This window comes from Macrotis lagotis, chromosome 4 (genome assembly GCF_037893015.1).
Source record: "Macrotis lagotis isolate mMagLag1 chromosome 4, bilby.v1.9.chrom.fasta, whole genome shotgun sequence".
NCBI classification, from domain to species: domain Eukaryota; kingdom Metazoa; phylum Chordata; class Mammalia; order Peramelemorphia; family Peramelidae; genus Macrotis; species Macrotis lagotis.
The window spans coordinates 149,146,576-149,162,069 of NC_133661.1; the positions used below are offsets into that span (position 1 = coordinate 149,146,576).

General features: G+C 32.7%; 1 protein-coding gene across 2 annotated transcripts in view; it reads right to left on the reverse strand.

Moving 5' to 3' along the window:
- Positions 1 to 15,494, reverse strand: part of VPS13C (vacuolar protein sorting 13 homolog C) — a 206,026-nt gene that overhangs the window by 17,197 nt on the left and 173,335 nt on the right. For both annotated transcript variants that reach the window (XM_074234293.1, XM_074234294.1), the window contains exons 72-76: positions 9,019 to 9,158; positions 6,117 to 6,198; positions 5,561 to 5,674; positions 4,586 to 4,661; positions 938 to 1,101 (exon numbers count right to left, since the gene is read on the reverse strand). In XM_074234293.1, coding sequence (XP_074090394.1) covers positions 938 to 1,101; positions 4,586 to 4,661; positions 5,561 to 5,674; positions 6,117 to 6,198; positions 9,019 to 9,158 — 576 coding nt within the window. The remainder of the gene's footprint in view (positions 1 to 937; positions 1,102 to 4,585; positions 4,662 to 5,560; positions 5,675 to 6,116; positions 6,199 to 9,018; positions 9,159 to 15,494) is intronic.

Here is a 15,494-nt window from a genome sequence, read left to right on the forward strand (position 1 = left end):
ATAACATACCTATGTGAAGTTTTTATTTGTATGAATTTTATATTTTACAAAAGACATCAGACTATTATCCACTATTTCTTTTCTGATAAGTATCTGATTGGCATCAGTTTGCCATCACCATCTTATCAAAATCATATTTCCCACAATGCTGAGCTATCTAAATATAACAATTTAGTGAAAAGAGCTGAAATAGCTCATTCAATTCTCAGACAACACTTTGAATTTGTAGGCAGATGTAAAAGCTAAAACTTTTTCCTCATATTGAGCTACAATATTCCTCCCAAAAAGTTACTCCTGATAATTTCTTAACAGTAGCAATTTGGATCCAACTCTAATAAGCCTAATCACTCACTTCTGTGCCAGTCCTTCAGTCACACAGCTGGCATTTGTGTAACACCAAAAAGTTTACAAAAGGCTTTAAGTGCTTGTTTCTCATAAGAAACCTTTGAATATTATTAATAGAAGAAAGTGAGGATTAGAGGGACACACCAGCACATCAGAGCTGCTAAACAAACCCATATCCTACAATTAGTCCTTTCCTATCAACACAATTTCAGGCATCAACTAAAAATAAGCTTGGTTTTCATGGAGTCCTTTCATTCTATAAAAATTGTTCAAATAAAACTGCTTACAATTGTAACAAACCACACAATTCATCTGAATCAATGAAGCACTGACTTAAAATAAAGCAAAAAAAAAAAAATACTGGTTATAGATATGCACTCAGTCTTGACCCTGAAATTTAATTACTTTAACAAAGCCTGGTTAAAGGACATGAAAACTCAGTGCTCAACTCAAGAAAGTGACTAACATAAGTAGCATATACACAATACAAGTTCTGTGACAAGTTTAGCCTTTTCATTGCCTAATACAAACTCTAAATCATTAACATTCATACGCAAAATACAGATTCAATATTGATCCAAAACATTGATACCCTGAGGAAGCCCTTTCCTCCTTTGGCCAGGCTGTCTCCAAAATCTTTAGGCTGACGGCCCATCTCTTCTCGTCGCTTTTGCTGATATTCCTTGTCCATTGTAATTGCAGCCAAACCTTTCCCAACAGAACCTGTTATTCGGGACACAACCCCTGCTGCTCCTCCTAGTATAAACAAAATGACAAGTTTAAAAAAAAACCACTCTAAAAAAAAACGTCTGTTCCTTAAATGGTAATATATGATTACTTAATATGAAAATGTGATTATTTCAAGATTCCATTTTAGTTAAAATTTTATACATTTTGCTATTCTTCACAAAAAACAGCATTGAATTTTGATTATGGCATTTTATTTACATTCCATATTTCCATTTTACATATTTTCTCCTCTAATTTTCAATATTTATATTAGTCTTATTTTTATTTATTTTTACTTTCTGATTTTTAAAATTACATAATAATTTTTATAATATATGCTATAAGATATTTTTCTTCTGAAAAGTATTTTAGCTATATTCTTGAAATTTTAGGATGTTACTGAACTTTATCATCTTGCATGAAGTTATAGCTGCTGCTTTATTCTTTGACCTACTCATAATTCAGGATGTCACCGTTATTCCCATCCATGCCTGTGTCTTTTTCTTTTGTATCCTATTTGTTACTATTCTTTATTGGTGTGTTTTGAATCTGGATAGATGTACAGAGAACATGCCTAGTATTTCAGCTTTTTAACTTTCACTTTTAATTTCTCTGTCCTATTTTTATATTCAATTTTTTTTATCTGAAGTGCTGAAAACACTGAAAATGGGCATGTTTGTTTAATGTTTCCATTTAGAAGATGCCAGATTTTTCAGCTCAAAATTCTCCAACAGTTTGGTTTCATCTTGTCTATCCCTATGAGAATTATCAAGCACCCAACAAAATACTGAAATCTACTACATCTATGTTATTATATCTATTTCTTTTCAACCGATAACTTCATGAATTTAAGTGATATTCTGTTTACTGATTTGGGTACACTTATAGTTCCTTTGTAGCACAATGAAATTTCCTTTCCATTTATTTACTCTGTACAAAAGGTTGTGAGATATAGTTTTCTTATACATTATACCTTCTCTTTGGTTTTATTAAACCATTTATACAAGTCACACTTAAAAGTATAATTAGCCATATATATATATCTATACATTCTTTAATTTATTTCATATTTATTTTTTATTCCTTTCCTCTTTTACTTGACCAATGGGATGTTATGCTTAACCTTTTATGATATGATTTTTATCCCCAAAGGTTCTCCTCATACTAATTCAAAAATCAAGCAGTCCCTGCCTTTAAGGAACGCTGTTAATTCTATATTCCCCTACTACTCATGTTTATCTCAGGGCCTAGTGCAATATCTTTCCTATGGTAGGAGGCAATGCAACTTTTTTCCAAAGAAGGTGGTTTTCCAAAGAGTAAATTTTCCCCAAATGCAATTCTCCTCTCCTGTGGAAATATTCTTTAGTGACACCCCCCCCCCAACTCAACTTTACTTGTTATAACTTTTGGATCCTTTGTATCCCTCAACAGTCCCTCTTCATTCTTTCCTTTACCCTCTATATCCAGCTCCTAAAAAAACAAACAAACATGAGACAACTGATTTCAATAAGACTTTTCTTGGAAACTGTAAATTTATTTTTATTTGGCCTCTGTTGTTAGGACTCTTTGAAAGATGAATAATTGGTTCATCTTTGTCTTTTCTTTGGAAGAAATGCCTTATGTATTCATTTTTTCATGATGATTAGAACCAGGATGACAGGATACTTATTTAGATTCAGCTAGAAGGCCTTTACTTTTTGGAATACACTATTCCATGTTCTCTGACAAATTTCTTATTAATGAGTAATAGTCATATAAAGAGTTTTTCAAACTCTTTCTGTGTAGATCTTTGTCCTGGCTACTTGTAAAATTTTTCTATTTTTTAAACTACTAAATTGAACTATTATATGCCTTAAGAATTTGAAGCATTTATTTTCACCCATAAGCAATTAAATTAAATCATTTTTTTGTAAAATTTGTCTTAAAGATTGTTTTAGTTTGCAATCAGTTCATTTGTTCACTTAAGCTAGTTGTCTTTTGCTTCATGTCTGTCAAATCCTCTCCTGCTTCAGGATTTTTGTGCTCCAAATCTGTTATTCTGTCTCAAACCTTTATTGCTTAGATTAGATTATTTATAGTAGATTATATTTTTTTCTATATTCTATTTTAGAGTGAATGTTTTAAACATTTTTAAAAACCAAAGAGAAGGTATAATGTAAAAATTAAAAATTTAAAAAATTAATCAATTTTGTAGCTTTTTTTTATCCATGATCTTTGATAAGCCAACAGTGGGTTTATTTTTTCTTCATATTATAATATCTGTTGTAAAGATCTTTTGTTTAAATCATTCTTCCTTTTAACTTTATGGTCCTTGATTTGTCTGCTGAGTTGGGTTTTAATTCAGGCTCTCCTGAGGTTTTTGTCTTTTCAGTTTTTCTCTTATACTGACTTTTGGAAATCCTCTTCATTTTTTGGCTCCTCCTGCTATACATACATCCTGAGGCTAGGCTGCGGGACGATATCAGCACTCTTCAAATGGTAGATAAAGAAATTGGCTAGGGTTTAGGTCCCTTCTGCTGAGTTACTTCTGAAGCCGAGCAGGCTGACAAAAGAAGTGTGAAGGAGAAGGGATAAAGAAGTCTGGACTCTTAAGCTACTCTGATCCAGACCTGATGCTATCTTCCCTTCTAGCCTGTGGTTATGAGAGCCAATTATGACTCTTCTTCCTTGGCTGGATCCTACTCTCCTCTCCCTACCCATCCTCCAAATGGTAGGGCAAAACCAGGGTCTGTCTTTTCTTGCAGGGTCAAGCATGCCTGGCAGGGGCACTGCCAGGGAAGATTCCTCCAGGTGGATGAGGTGTCATTAGGTTAAGCTTGCTTGAGCTCACCAAGGTAGGCTTGGAGATGGTCAGAGATAGGAATACTGGATGAAAGCGTTAGGTATTTATTAGAGGGCTATAACTTGCAAAAAGTATTACCTCTGACCATCTTACTGATTCAGCTAAAATTATTTTATACATGGCTGATCATAATTATAATGGTAAAACTACTATTAAAAGCTCGTATTTAGGGGGCAGCTAGGTGATGTAGTGGACAGAACACTGGCCCTGGAGTCAAAAGAACCTGAGTTCAAATCTGAACCCAGACAGTTAATAATTGCCTAGCTGTGTGACCTTGGGCAAGTCACTTAACCCCATTGCCTTAAATAAATAAAAAAATTTAAAAGCTAGTATCTATATAGTGCTTTAAGGTTTAAAAGGCACTTTACATATTAATTTAGTTGATTAACATAATTTGCTTTTTTGAGGTTGTGATTTAGAACAGCTTATATTAAACAGTTATTTAGTTATCTTGCTTATTATATTAAAGCTCTCTAAAATGGATCAACTCAGGATAGCTGAGTTAGAGGAAGAACCATAGGCTGTTGTTTTAAAATTATCTTTCACTTAAAGGTAAGAGAATTTTTTTTTATAAGAGGTGCTAGGAGAAAAGAGACCCCAGTTAAATATGAAAATTTTATCATAAAGTATCATTTAATGACTATAATATATATGTAAAATGGCACATACCTACAGTGTGTCCAAAGAGACTTCTTACTCCAATTACAAATCCCTCAGCAAATTCTTCAGGGCCTTGAACAGCTCCCTGATTTTAAAAAAATTAAATTTTAATGCCTCACACTCTGATTTCAAACAGCCTCTATTCATACTTTTAGGACTAATAAAAAACATATATCCATAAAAAAAACCCTTCAAAAATAATCTTAAAAGTTTCATTTAATATCATGTTTTAACATATTCTTTCACCTATTTTCCCTCTCATAGAAGAAAATATACTGAGTATATATTATGGTCTAACATCCTTATCTGTAACAAAATTGTCTCAAACTCTGTGAAAGAACTAAACACATCAAACAATAGAGTCAAAATTTAACATCATATACTTTAAGTATACTTTAAGTATATCCCAAAGAAAAAATACAGATGATATAATTCTGCCTGAATTAGTCATTTGAAGTAAGATTTTTCAACAGAGAGGCTTAAAGAAATGTGAAGCAACATAGTGCTGACATCAAGAAGCAGAGCATAAACTCAAATCTGACATCTCAGAAACTCATTTTCTATAATTTATCTTCTCTATGCTTTCTTACAGTCCTTAGAAAGGGGTTCTTAGCCTACAGATCATGAATTTAATGCTTTAATATCTGTATTTCAATAAAACTGAATTCCTTTATAATCAAATATATTTTATATTATACATTTTTAAAACATTACTCTTAAGAGGAGATAAATAAGACTTCACCACACTGACAGAAAAGCATGACACAGGAAGGGTTAGAGTACCTGCCCTAGAGATATGTACTACTCACTTCTTTAAAGAGTCTAGAAATGCTGAAAACAAATTTAAACCTGCCAAAATGGATTAATCCTTTGAATGCTTCATTAATTCAGTCAAACCTAAAGTCCTACTTCAGTTTGAGAAAAAAATAAAGTAGAAACTCAAACTTGACTATACCTGAAGTCAAAACAAATAGAATTGAATACCTGAAAAGGTTCATAGAAGAATGCTTCAACACCTTCAGACAGACCTCTAATTAATCCAAATGGATTTCCAAGGACATCTAAGCCCAATACAAGGACATACATCTGCTTCAAAAACTAGAGAAGAAAGAATTAATATGGCCTCTGTGGATATTTGTTTAGCAGTAACAGACAAAAAAAGTATTAATACAGACTTATAAATAACAATATTTGTTAAGTTAAATATTCCAGTTGAAGGGGAAAAAATGGACAATATTTGAAAATCAAAGCAAAAAGGAAGTGGAATGGCAATATCACAAGTAAATGACATTTCAATGTTAAATATAGGTGTGAAAGAGTACCCAAGAAATAATTAATGTGGGTCTGAGCATAGACTTACTAACAGAATATCCTGTGTAAAAATCCTGAAAAATGTTTTATTAAAAAAATTATATGAGAAAGAAAATGATAAGTAAATGTATTTTATTATTTAAGCAAGGTACCAAAGTATTTAATTAGGTAGTTACCAGCCTGCTGGGCAAACAAAAATAGAAATTGCTGTTCTTGAGTCAGAAATTACCTGTTCACTGTAGTGTCTAACAACACTCCACATGAGCTGATCTCTCTTGTAGAATTGATATTGAACTTCATAATATGCAAGCCTGAAAAAAAGAAGTATATGGAGCAACTGACATTCTTTATAACTGAGACAATTTAAATACAAGTGGAATCTTGACTTAAAAATTTTAACAATTAGCTTTGCATACTGACCATACAAATTTGATAATTTCCCACTGCATACATTTATGGATTTCTCCAAATTACTTTTTAGTACTTCATGCTTATAAAAAATTTAGAAGAGATAAAATCATATCTAGAAAATAGTTTGAGGATATATATATATATATATATATATTAATAATACACTAATAAATACATACTGAACTAAACTCTGTAAAGAAAAGCTCATTTTGACTATTATAATCTAGTATTCAAGAAAATTTAAGGAGAAACTAGATTAAAATTTACTTTAGTTCAATGAATTTCTTCTTACTAGAAAGACCTTCAGAAAATATTTATAAGCACTCAATCATTTAAAAAGTGCTTTCTTACATGGAAACAAGTGATTATAATTCATTCCTATCTTCCTTTAAAGTCAAGAACAAAGAAGATAGATACATTCTCTCACATCCAAATGACAAATTATTAATTGCTCTAGGAATCTCTCAAACAACAATGACAATATTTATTTTTTAAAAGCTTCCTACTAAGCACTTTTTTTTAGTTTTTGCAAGGCAATGGGGTTAAGTGGCTTGCCCAAGGCCACACCACTAGGTAATTATTAAGTGTCTGAGGCCAGATTTGAACTCAGGTACTCCTGACTCCAGGGTCGGTGCCCTGTCCACTGTGCCACCTAGCCACCCCTAGTTTTTATTTTTTTCAAGGCAATGGGGTTAAATGGCTTGCCCAAGGCCACACAGCTAGGTAATTATTAAGTGTCTGAGGCCGGATTTGAACTCAAGTACTCCTGACTCCAGAGCTGGTGCTCTATCTACTGTGTCACCTAGCCGCCCCGCTTCCTAAGCACTTTAATAACAACCCCCAGTCTTCACAGCTCTGAAGTAGAAAACAACCATGGAAGCTCTACCCTTTCAGGACTGGAATCCCCTGCCTGGAGGATGTCTACTTATTACTAGTTGTCTCAATCATCCACTATATAGGGGACTAACTCTAGTCAGGTTTCATTTCATTCCAATGTTCCTACCAACAGAAACCCTCATGCAGGGGTCCCCCATACCATATCCCACTTTGGGTTCCAGAAACACAAGAGGGAGATAGAGACAGATGGACAAATCTGAGGAACAAGACAGTAAAAGGCTCAGTGAGATCTGGTAAATCTAGAATCTAGAAATAAGAGATAAATGTGTTGTGTACATATGTGTGTGTGTATATATATATATATATATATATATATATATACACACTATTAAGCATTTGAGTATATAGTTAGCCCTTAATAAATGCTTTTCCATTCATCCCATGAGGCAATATTATTATTATTATTATTATTATTATTATTATTATTATTATTATTATTGTTGTTGTTGTTGCTTTTTATTGTTATTTATTCCCATTTTTCAGATGAAAAAACTGAGGCTCAAAAAAGATTATGTAACTTGTTCATGGTAATATAATAAGCTCAGAAGGTAGGATTTGATCTCAGGTCTCTTGATTTTATTCCTCTTTCCACTCTATCATGTTACTTCTTTTCTCACACTATCTTTCTCTCCTTTGAGATTATATTATATTGATTTGTCTTAATAGCTCAAACTGTGTATTAGATTAATAAGACAACTTGTAGACAAGGGACAGTTGTGTCTTCTATTGTTTTTACATCCCTAGCACCTAGCATGGTTTTTGTTAAAGGGAAGTGTATTTAATATAAAGTTCACATACTATGTATTATATAATTCCACAATGAATACAGCTTGGTGAATTTCTAAACCTATAACATAATAAGTTTGAGAGTAAAAACCATTTTATTAATCATGCTAGCAATCATTAATAAGAGGAGTCAGTGACATTTTTGAATGCCAAAGATCCCTCATGGAATCTATTTAACCTGTGTGTATATATATACATACATATATATATATATATATATATATATATAGTCTTGGAAAAGTGCTGTTGTGGGGGGGGTGGCACTAATCAACTCTTGATTGGTTAACAAGTAATGAGAGAATGCATATTATAATGAGAAGGACTTATTCTAATGAGGGTCTGGGGGACTGAATGAATGTGACTCTAATCTCTCAGTCTTGGTCCAAGAGTCTAATCTATACCCATATCTCCCCCTCTAAGGTAATCAAAACAAAAGGGAGAAATGTGCTTTTTCCCAAACCTGTGTGGGTAAAACAGAATGGACTGAAATCCATCAGTTTCCCTAAACTAAAACGTCTTTATATTTTGAACAGATCTGAGTTTCCCTTCTCTCATTATCTGCCCAACACTTCAAAGTAACCTGTGTAAATAATCTACAGAGGCATATTTCTGAAAAAAGAAGTAGAAAAGGGGAAACCTTAGTCCTAATTCAATAGCTGATTATTAATGTAATAGAGAAATAATCGTTACTCTCAAACCTAATTTTCAACACTTTAAACATTATAGTTAATGAGAATGATCAGGTAATTTTTAGAATAAGATGCTATTTTATAAATGGTGCTATCTGGCTTACAACAAAATAATTAACAAATATAAGATCACTATTCTCTACTTTATCTGGGAAAGTAAAATCAACTTAAATATAAATATGACGACAATGGGAATGAAATGCTTATGTATGAGTAACAACAGTTAACATTTCTAAGTTAGCAGTCAGTGCTGCTAATGGTACAGATAAATGAAAATTAATCATTAGAAATATAAACTAGAAAAATGTAGCATTCGACATTCACAGCTTATTTTAGAATAATGCTTACTTGAATATGAGGTCATCCACATCAGTCAATGTAGCACCTATGCTTCTCAACAGCAGATTGACGGAATGAAGTGCAATCATTTCTTGTTTTTCTTTGTCTGATTCTTCACCACCAGAACCCAAAGAAAGGCTTAAATGTAACTAAAAGAAAATAATTTTTAGAAATGTTATCCAAATACTCTATAAAGCTGTGTGAAACAGCTTATACAAATAACCAACTTGCATTTCTTTCAAAGAAAAATTTGCTCTATAGTTAACAAAACTTACCAGTATATAAATTGTTTAACTCATTTATCTAAAAATTCTTGAGAGTTCTAGTATTTTTACCAATAAATCTATTTTTTCATTATAAGATAAGAATACAAGCAAAACAGATATTATATTATATTAGCTGAAATAACATGATGAATCAGTTAGAAGTCATCCATTTTTACTAGCAAATGCATTATTTTCACCCAATTAATTAGACATCCATTTAGTGTTGAATACATTGGTAATCCCAGTTTTTAGAAAAATTAGACAAGTGTTCCAACTCTAATATTTTAATGTCTCTCTTCTGGCCTCTGTGATTTTGAAAAATTATTAATAATTACCTTATATTATGTTCTCAAAAACCACAGATTACTGATATAATACATGGTACATTGAATAGAATGTTTGACTCAAGTTCAAATATGGTCTCAGATATTTACTAGCTGTGTAACCTGGGTTAAGTCATTTCACATATGCCTGCCTTAATTTATAGACCAGTGAAATATGGTCAATTATAGCATCTACTTATCAGGGTTGTAGAAGGGATAAAATGAGATAATCTATGTAAATATCTTTGCAAACTTTAAAGCATCTTATAAATCTTAGCTATTTCTGTTGTTATTAATTACCAACACTGATATATATATGTATATATATATATATATATATATATGTATCATAAACACTTCATACCACTGAATTTCTTTTTTTAAAAAAAGATGATGAGATCTCAGTTCAATATACTGAATGAAAAAGCACCAAATTCTGTATTGTTTCTTGAATTTGAAATGCCCCCACACAGATATTATAAGAAAATTTAAATCAAGTTTTTAATACAAAACTAGATACTATTACTGTGTAAAAATAAGATATAGACAAATAAATAAATACAAAATATATAAAGAGGAAATACAAACTAATTTTCCCAAAGTTGAAGAGAGATACATATTAGCTAAGGTACAAAAGGGGAGTACCAGGAAAAATCACAAATAAGCCATGGTATCTATGGAATCTATGAGGCAAAAATAAAAAAAAATATGAAAACACTTAAAGGACAGAGGTTACCCTATGCATTGTCACAAATGCAAAAGAAAGAAATAATCTGTTCATAAGAATAAAGTGTGTGTGTGTGTATATATATATAAATATATATAATATATAAAATATATAATATATATAATATAAATATATATATGCACATATTTGGGACCTCAAACTTATTAATGACATAAAAATGAGAAAGTAAAAAAAGATCTAAAGGGCTTTCAATTTCTGTTTTATAGTTCAAAGCATTTAGAGTATTTTAATAATTTGTTAGTGTAAATATTTTTGGTTTCATTATGGAATATTATTAAAGGGGATAGCAGTAAAAATTGTAATATAAACCCAAACCAGCAAATATTAAGATCAATTTCTTGTCAATTACCTTCATTGAACTTTATACCTAACTTTTAAGCCATCTTTTTTTTTTTTTTTAAGGTTTTTGCAAGGCAGATGGGGTTAAGTGGCTTGCCCAAGGCCACACAGCTAGGTAATTATTAAGTGTCTGAGACTGGATTTGAACCCCAGGTACTCCTGATTCCAGAGCTGGTGCTTTATCCACTGGGCCACCTAGCCGCCCCTACTTTTAGGCCATCTTAAAAAAATTCTACAGATCCTGTGACAATATATTAGTAGCAAATTATAACTATTAAGATGTTCCTCTTGCTACTTCAATATTTCAGATTTAATGAAAGTGATTGCCAGGTACAAAAGAGTTTGTGAACACAAGCACACACACAATTACAATCAGAAAGGAATCAGTTAACTAGAAAAGCATCTTGGGGGAAATATTTCAGATAAAGATTTGATAGCTATGATAAAAAAGGAATGTTTATATATACATACATACACATATGCAAATACTTCATATAATATTTCTATTTATATAATAATAACACTAACAGGTCAAAGAATACAAATAAGGAGTTTGCCAAAGGAAAAATGTAAGCTATCAATATTTATATGATACTAATAAGAGAATTCCAGTTAAAACAATTCTGTTTTCACCCCAAATTCCTCAGAGTGGTAAAGATAGCTCTTTCCAAAAATGAAACAAGCACAATGGGTAGACAGGCATACATGTTCTGTTTGTGGAGTTGTGGTCTAATTATTCTGGAGAGTAAATTGATATTAAATCCAAGTCGGGAGGGGAGGATACTCTTTGATCTAATGATAGCATTATTACACATACACTGCAAAGATGTCAAAGATAGATGGAAATAACCATAGGCAAAAAAATATTCACAGTAAAGCCTTCTGCTGAAACAAAGAAATGGAAACATAATGGATGCCCGTTAATTAAAGAATTGTTCAACAAATTATGATATATAAATTTGTATATAGATTACTAATAGAATATTATTATTATTATGCAATAAAAGACAAAAGGAACAGTTGCAAAGAAATACATAAAACTTGCATCATTTGATGCAGTCAAGTGAAAAGAATCAGGTGAATATATTGTGATCCCTATTATGTAAAGGGAAACAAGTTTTAAAAACTTAAGAATTCTGATCTTCTGCAATGACCAGTTATGATTCAGAAAAATAATGATGAAGCATGTCTCTCAATTCTTAACTCACACGTGATGGCATAGAGGTATGGATGATACATTTTCAGACACGATCAACATGTAAAATTCATCTTTTGGACTGTACTTACTTGTTATAAGGGAAGGTTTTTATTTTGTTTGAGGGAGAGGAAGTAGAAGGACTAAGTGGCTATTGATGCAAAAAGAAGAAGAAAATATAGAAAAAAAGCAAAAGAAGAAAGAAGCTCAGAAAGGATATAGACAGGGCAATGTCATTACTACCTTGTTAAATTTAACATATACTTTTAAGAATATTGAGAATACAATTCTATTTTTCTGTTTTTCTGCATACCGAAATGTTCATTTTTGGTAACATTTGCTAAGTTCATTATAAAAGGGAAAAAATAAATGCTGACATATTTTATGTATATTGATACAAATATCTTAGGTGAATATAAAACAATAGTAAGCCTCTTTGCCTTGCAACCAATTCATCATGCTATTTCAGGTAGTTGTATTAAGACTGCTTGTATTGTAAGCTACCTATTAATGAAGGACTAAAATAAAAGAATTTCTTTAAGAAGGCATGATGTGGGACAGCTAGGTGGTGCAGTAGATAGAACACCAGCCCTGGAGTCAGGAGGACCTTAGTTCAAATCTGACCTCAGACAACTTAATAATGTCCTAGCTGTGTGACAGTGAGCAAGTCATTTAACCCCACTGCCTTAAATTAAAAAAAAAATTTAAAAAGAATGCATAATGCTCTGTGTCTAGGAAATGTTTGTTGAAATATAAAATATTTTTAAATTATTTTCTGATATTCTAAATGCTTAGTTCTTAAGTTTATAATCTTCTATTTTAACTTCAAAGGAAGACATGATCTATCACTAAAAATCTAAATATATAAATGTGATGAACTTTTATCACTTGGTATCATTTAGTCATTTTCTAAATACTTTACAACAAAAGTTGGGGAAGTCTACTTGATATGATATTTTCATTTTGTGTTTAATATATACATGTCTACCTCCAGGACAGTTGCAAAACATCATATTCACATTTTTTGCCTGGGAATTTTATAGTTCTTGTCCAAGAAATGACTTGGATGGGTGGAGACAAGATAGTGGAGAAAATGCAGGAATTTTTACAAGCTCTCCCTCAGACCACTCCAAATACCTATAAATAATGACTCTTAACCAAATTCTAGGCAGAACCACAGACTGAGTGAAAGGACTTTCCAGTCCAAGACAACTTGGAAGATATGCAGGAAAGGTTTGTTACACCTAGGTTAGAAAGGGCCTGCAGCACAGTCTGGATTGTGTCACAGCTAACTGGCTCCCGTGATCTAAGAACAGCCCCGCTGGGCACCTGGGTCCCTGGGGAAAGGTTCCTGGGTCCCTAGGAGGGACTAGGTCCATGGCAATGGTGGCAATTTCCAGCTTTCAGCTCAGGAATTGCCAAGGACGATTGGGAAGGAGAGCAGAAAAACTGCCTCACCAGAGTCAACATGGGGCACAGGACAGCACAGCCCTCAGTGCAGACCCAGTCCCAGGAACCAGGAATAGGCCAGGGAAGCCACCTGGTAGATGTTTCCAGAGTGCTTAGCCCATAGAAGGTAAAGGGGTCGGAGAAGACTGCAGAAGTTTCTTTGCCATCCCTGAGGCAGGACACTATTGCTTTGCCCACACTCAGATCCAGGACACAATCAAGGGACCCAGTGTCAGGAAAAGGAATTTACTGCCATGGCAGTGGCATAGATGCCACAGCATAGCACCCTAGAGAATGTCCCTTAAATAGCTTCAAAAGCCCTCTAAAACTTTAAGAGTATATCCTCCACCCTGAAAGCAGAGCCCCAACTTAACAAAGAGTTAAAATCAAGTCATAGGCTAGGGAAATGAGCAAACAACAGAAGAAAAAAAAATCCAACTATAGACAAATATTAGGTCCTATAGAGAATCAAAATACATACTCATAGAAAGCAAAATCAAAGCTTCTCTAACCAAAATCTTCAAGAAAAATATGAATTGGTTTCAGTTTATAGAAGAGCTCCAAAAAGATTTTGAAACTCAAGTAAAGGAGGTAGGGGAAAAACTGGGAAGAGAAATGTGGGGAAATCATGAAAACCAAATATGCAGCTTCATAAAGAAATTACCAAAAAATACTGAAGGAAAAAAATCTGAGTCAAATCGAAAAAGCAATCAAAAAGGCAAATGAAAAGAATGCCATAAAAAGCAGAATTGGCCAGATAGAAAAGGACATAAAAAATATTTTTGAGGAAAATAATTCCTTCAAATGTAGAATGGAGTTAAAGAAAGCTGATGACTAAGAAACGATAAATCAACACCAAAAGAATGAAAAATTAGAAGAAAATGTGAAATATCTCACTGGAAAAACAATTTATTTAGAAAACAGAAAAAAAAAAAGCTTTTAAAAATTATTGGACAACCTGAAAATCATGCCCCCCCAAAAGATCCTATACTTCATTTTTCAAGAAATTCTCCAGGAAAACTCCCCTGATATCCTAGAGGCAGAAGGTAAATAGAAATTGAAGGAATCTACTGATCACCTCCTGAAAGAGATCCCAAAATGAAAATTCCCAGAAATATTACAGTCAAATTCCACAACTCCCAAGTCAAGGAGAAAATATTACAAGCAGTCAGAAAGAAACAATTCAAATATCATGAAGCTATAGCCAGGATTACACAGGATTAGTAGTTTCTATATTAAGGGCTTAGAATATGATATTCCAGAAAGCAAAAGAGCTTACATTACAACCAAGAATCAACTACCCAGCAAAATTGAACATCCTCTTTTAGGGGAAAAGAAGGACATTCAACGAAACAAGGGACTTTCAAATTTTCGTGTTGAAAACCACCAGAGCTGAATAGAAATCTTCAAGAATAGGACATAGATGAAGCACAGAGAGGGTAAACAGGAAGGACAAATTATGAGGGATTTAATGATATTGAACTGCATATACTCCTGCTTAGAAAGATGATACTGCTAACTCATATGAGCCTTCTCATTTACTAGGGCAGCTAGAAAGAACATATATAGACAAGGCATAGGAGGGAGATGAATATATGATAACGATGGAATTAATGAGCGAGAAAGGAATATACTGGGGGAAAAGGGAAAGGAGAGGCAGAATGGGTTAAGTTACTTCACATAAAAGAGACAAAAGCTTTTGCAGTGGAGTGGAAGAGGGGGAAGGTGAGGGAGAAAGAGGAAATAACATATACATTCAATTGTATAGAGAAATCCATTTTACCCTAGAGGAAAAAGAAGAGGAAAGGAATGGAAGATAGGGGACAGGGGAGGGCAGAGTGGTAGGGACAGAAGAGAGGCAAGATCATGGGAAAGGCTAACCAGATATAACACACTTTTGAGGAGGAACAGGCTGAAAGGAGAGAAAGAATAGAATAAATGGGGGTGGAGGGAAATAGGATGAAGAGAAGTACAGCCAGTAAGACAAACTGTGAGAAAAAATAATGAAACAATTTCTCTGATTGACTTAATAATAAAGAAAGAGCTGATGGTATCTGAATATAGACTGAAGGACTTTTTAGCCCCCTCACTTTATTTTTCTTGAGTTTCTCTTTCTTGATGGGGGGAGAATTATATCTACTTTTACATGACTATTATAGTATTAT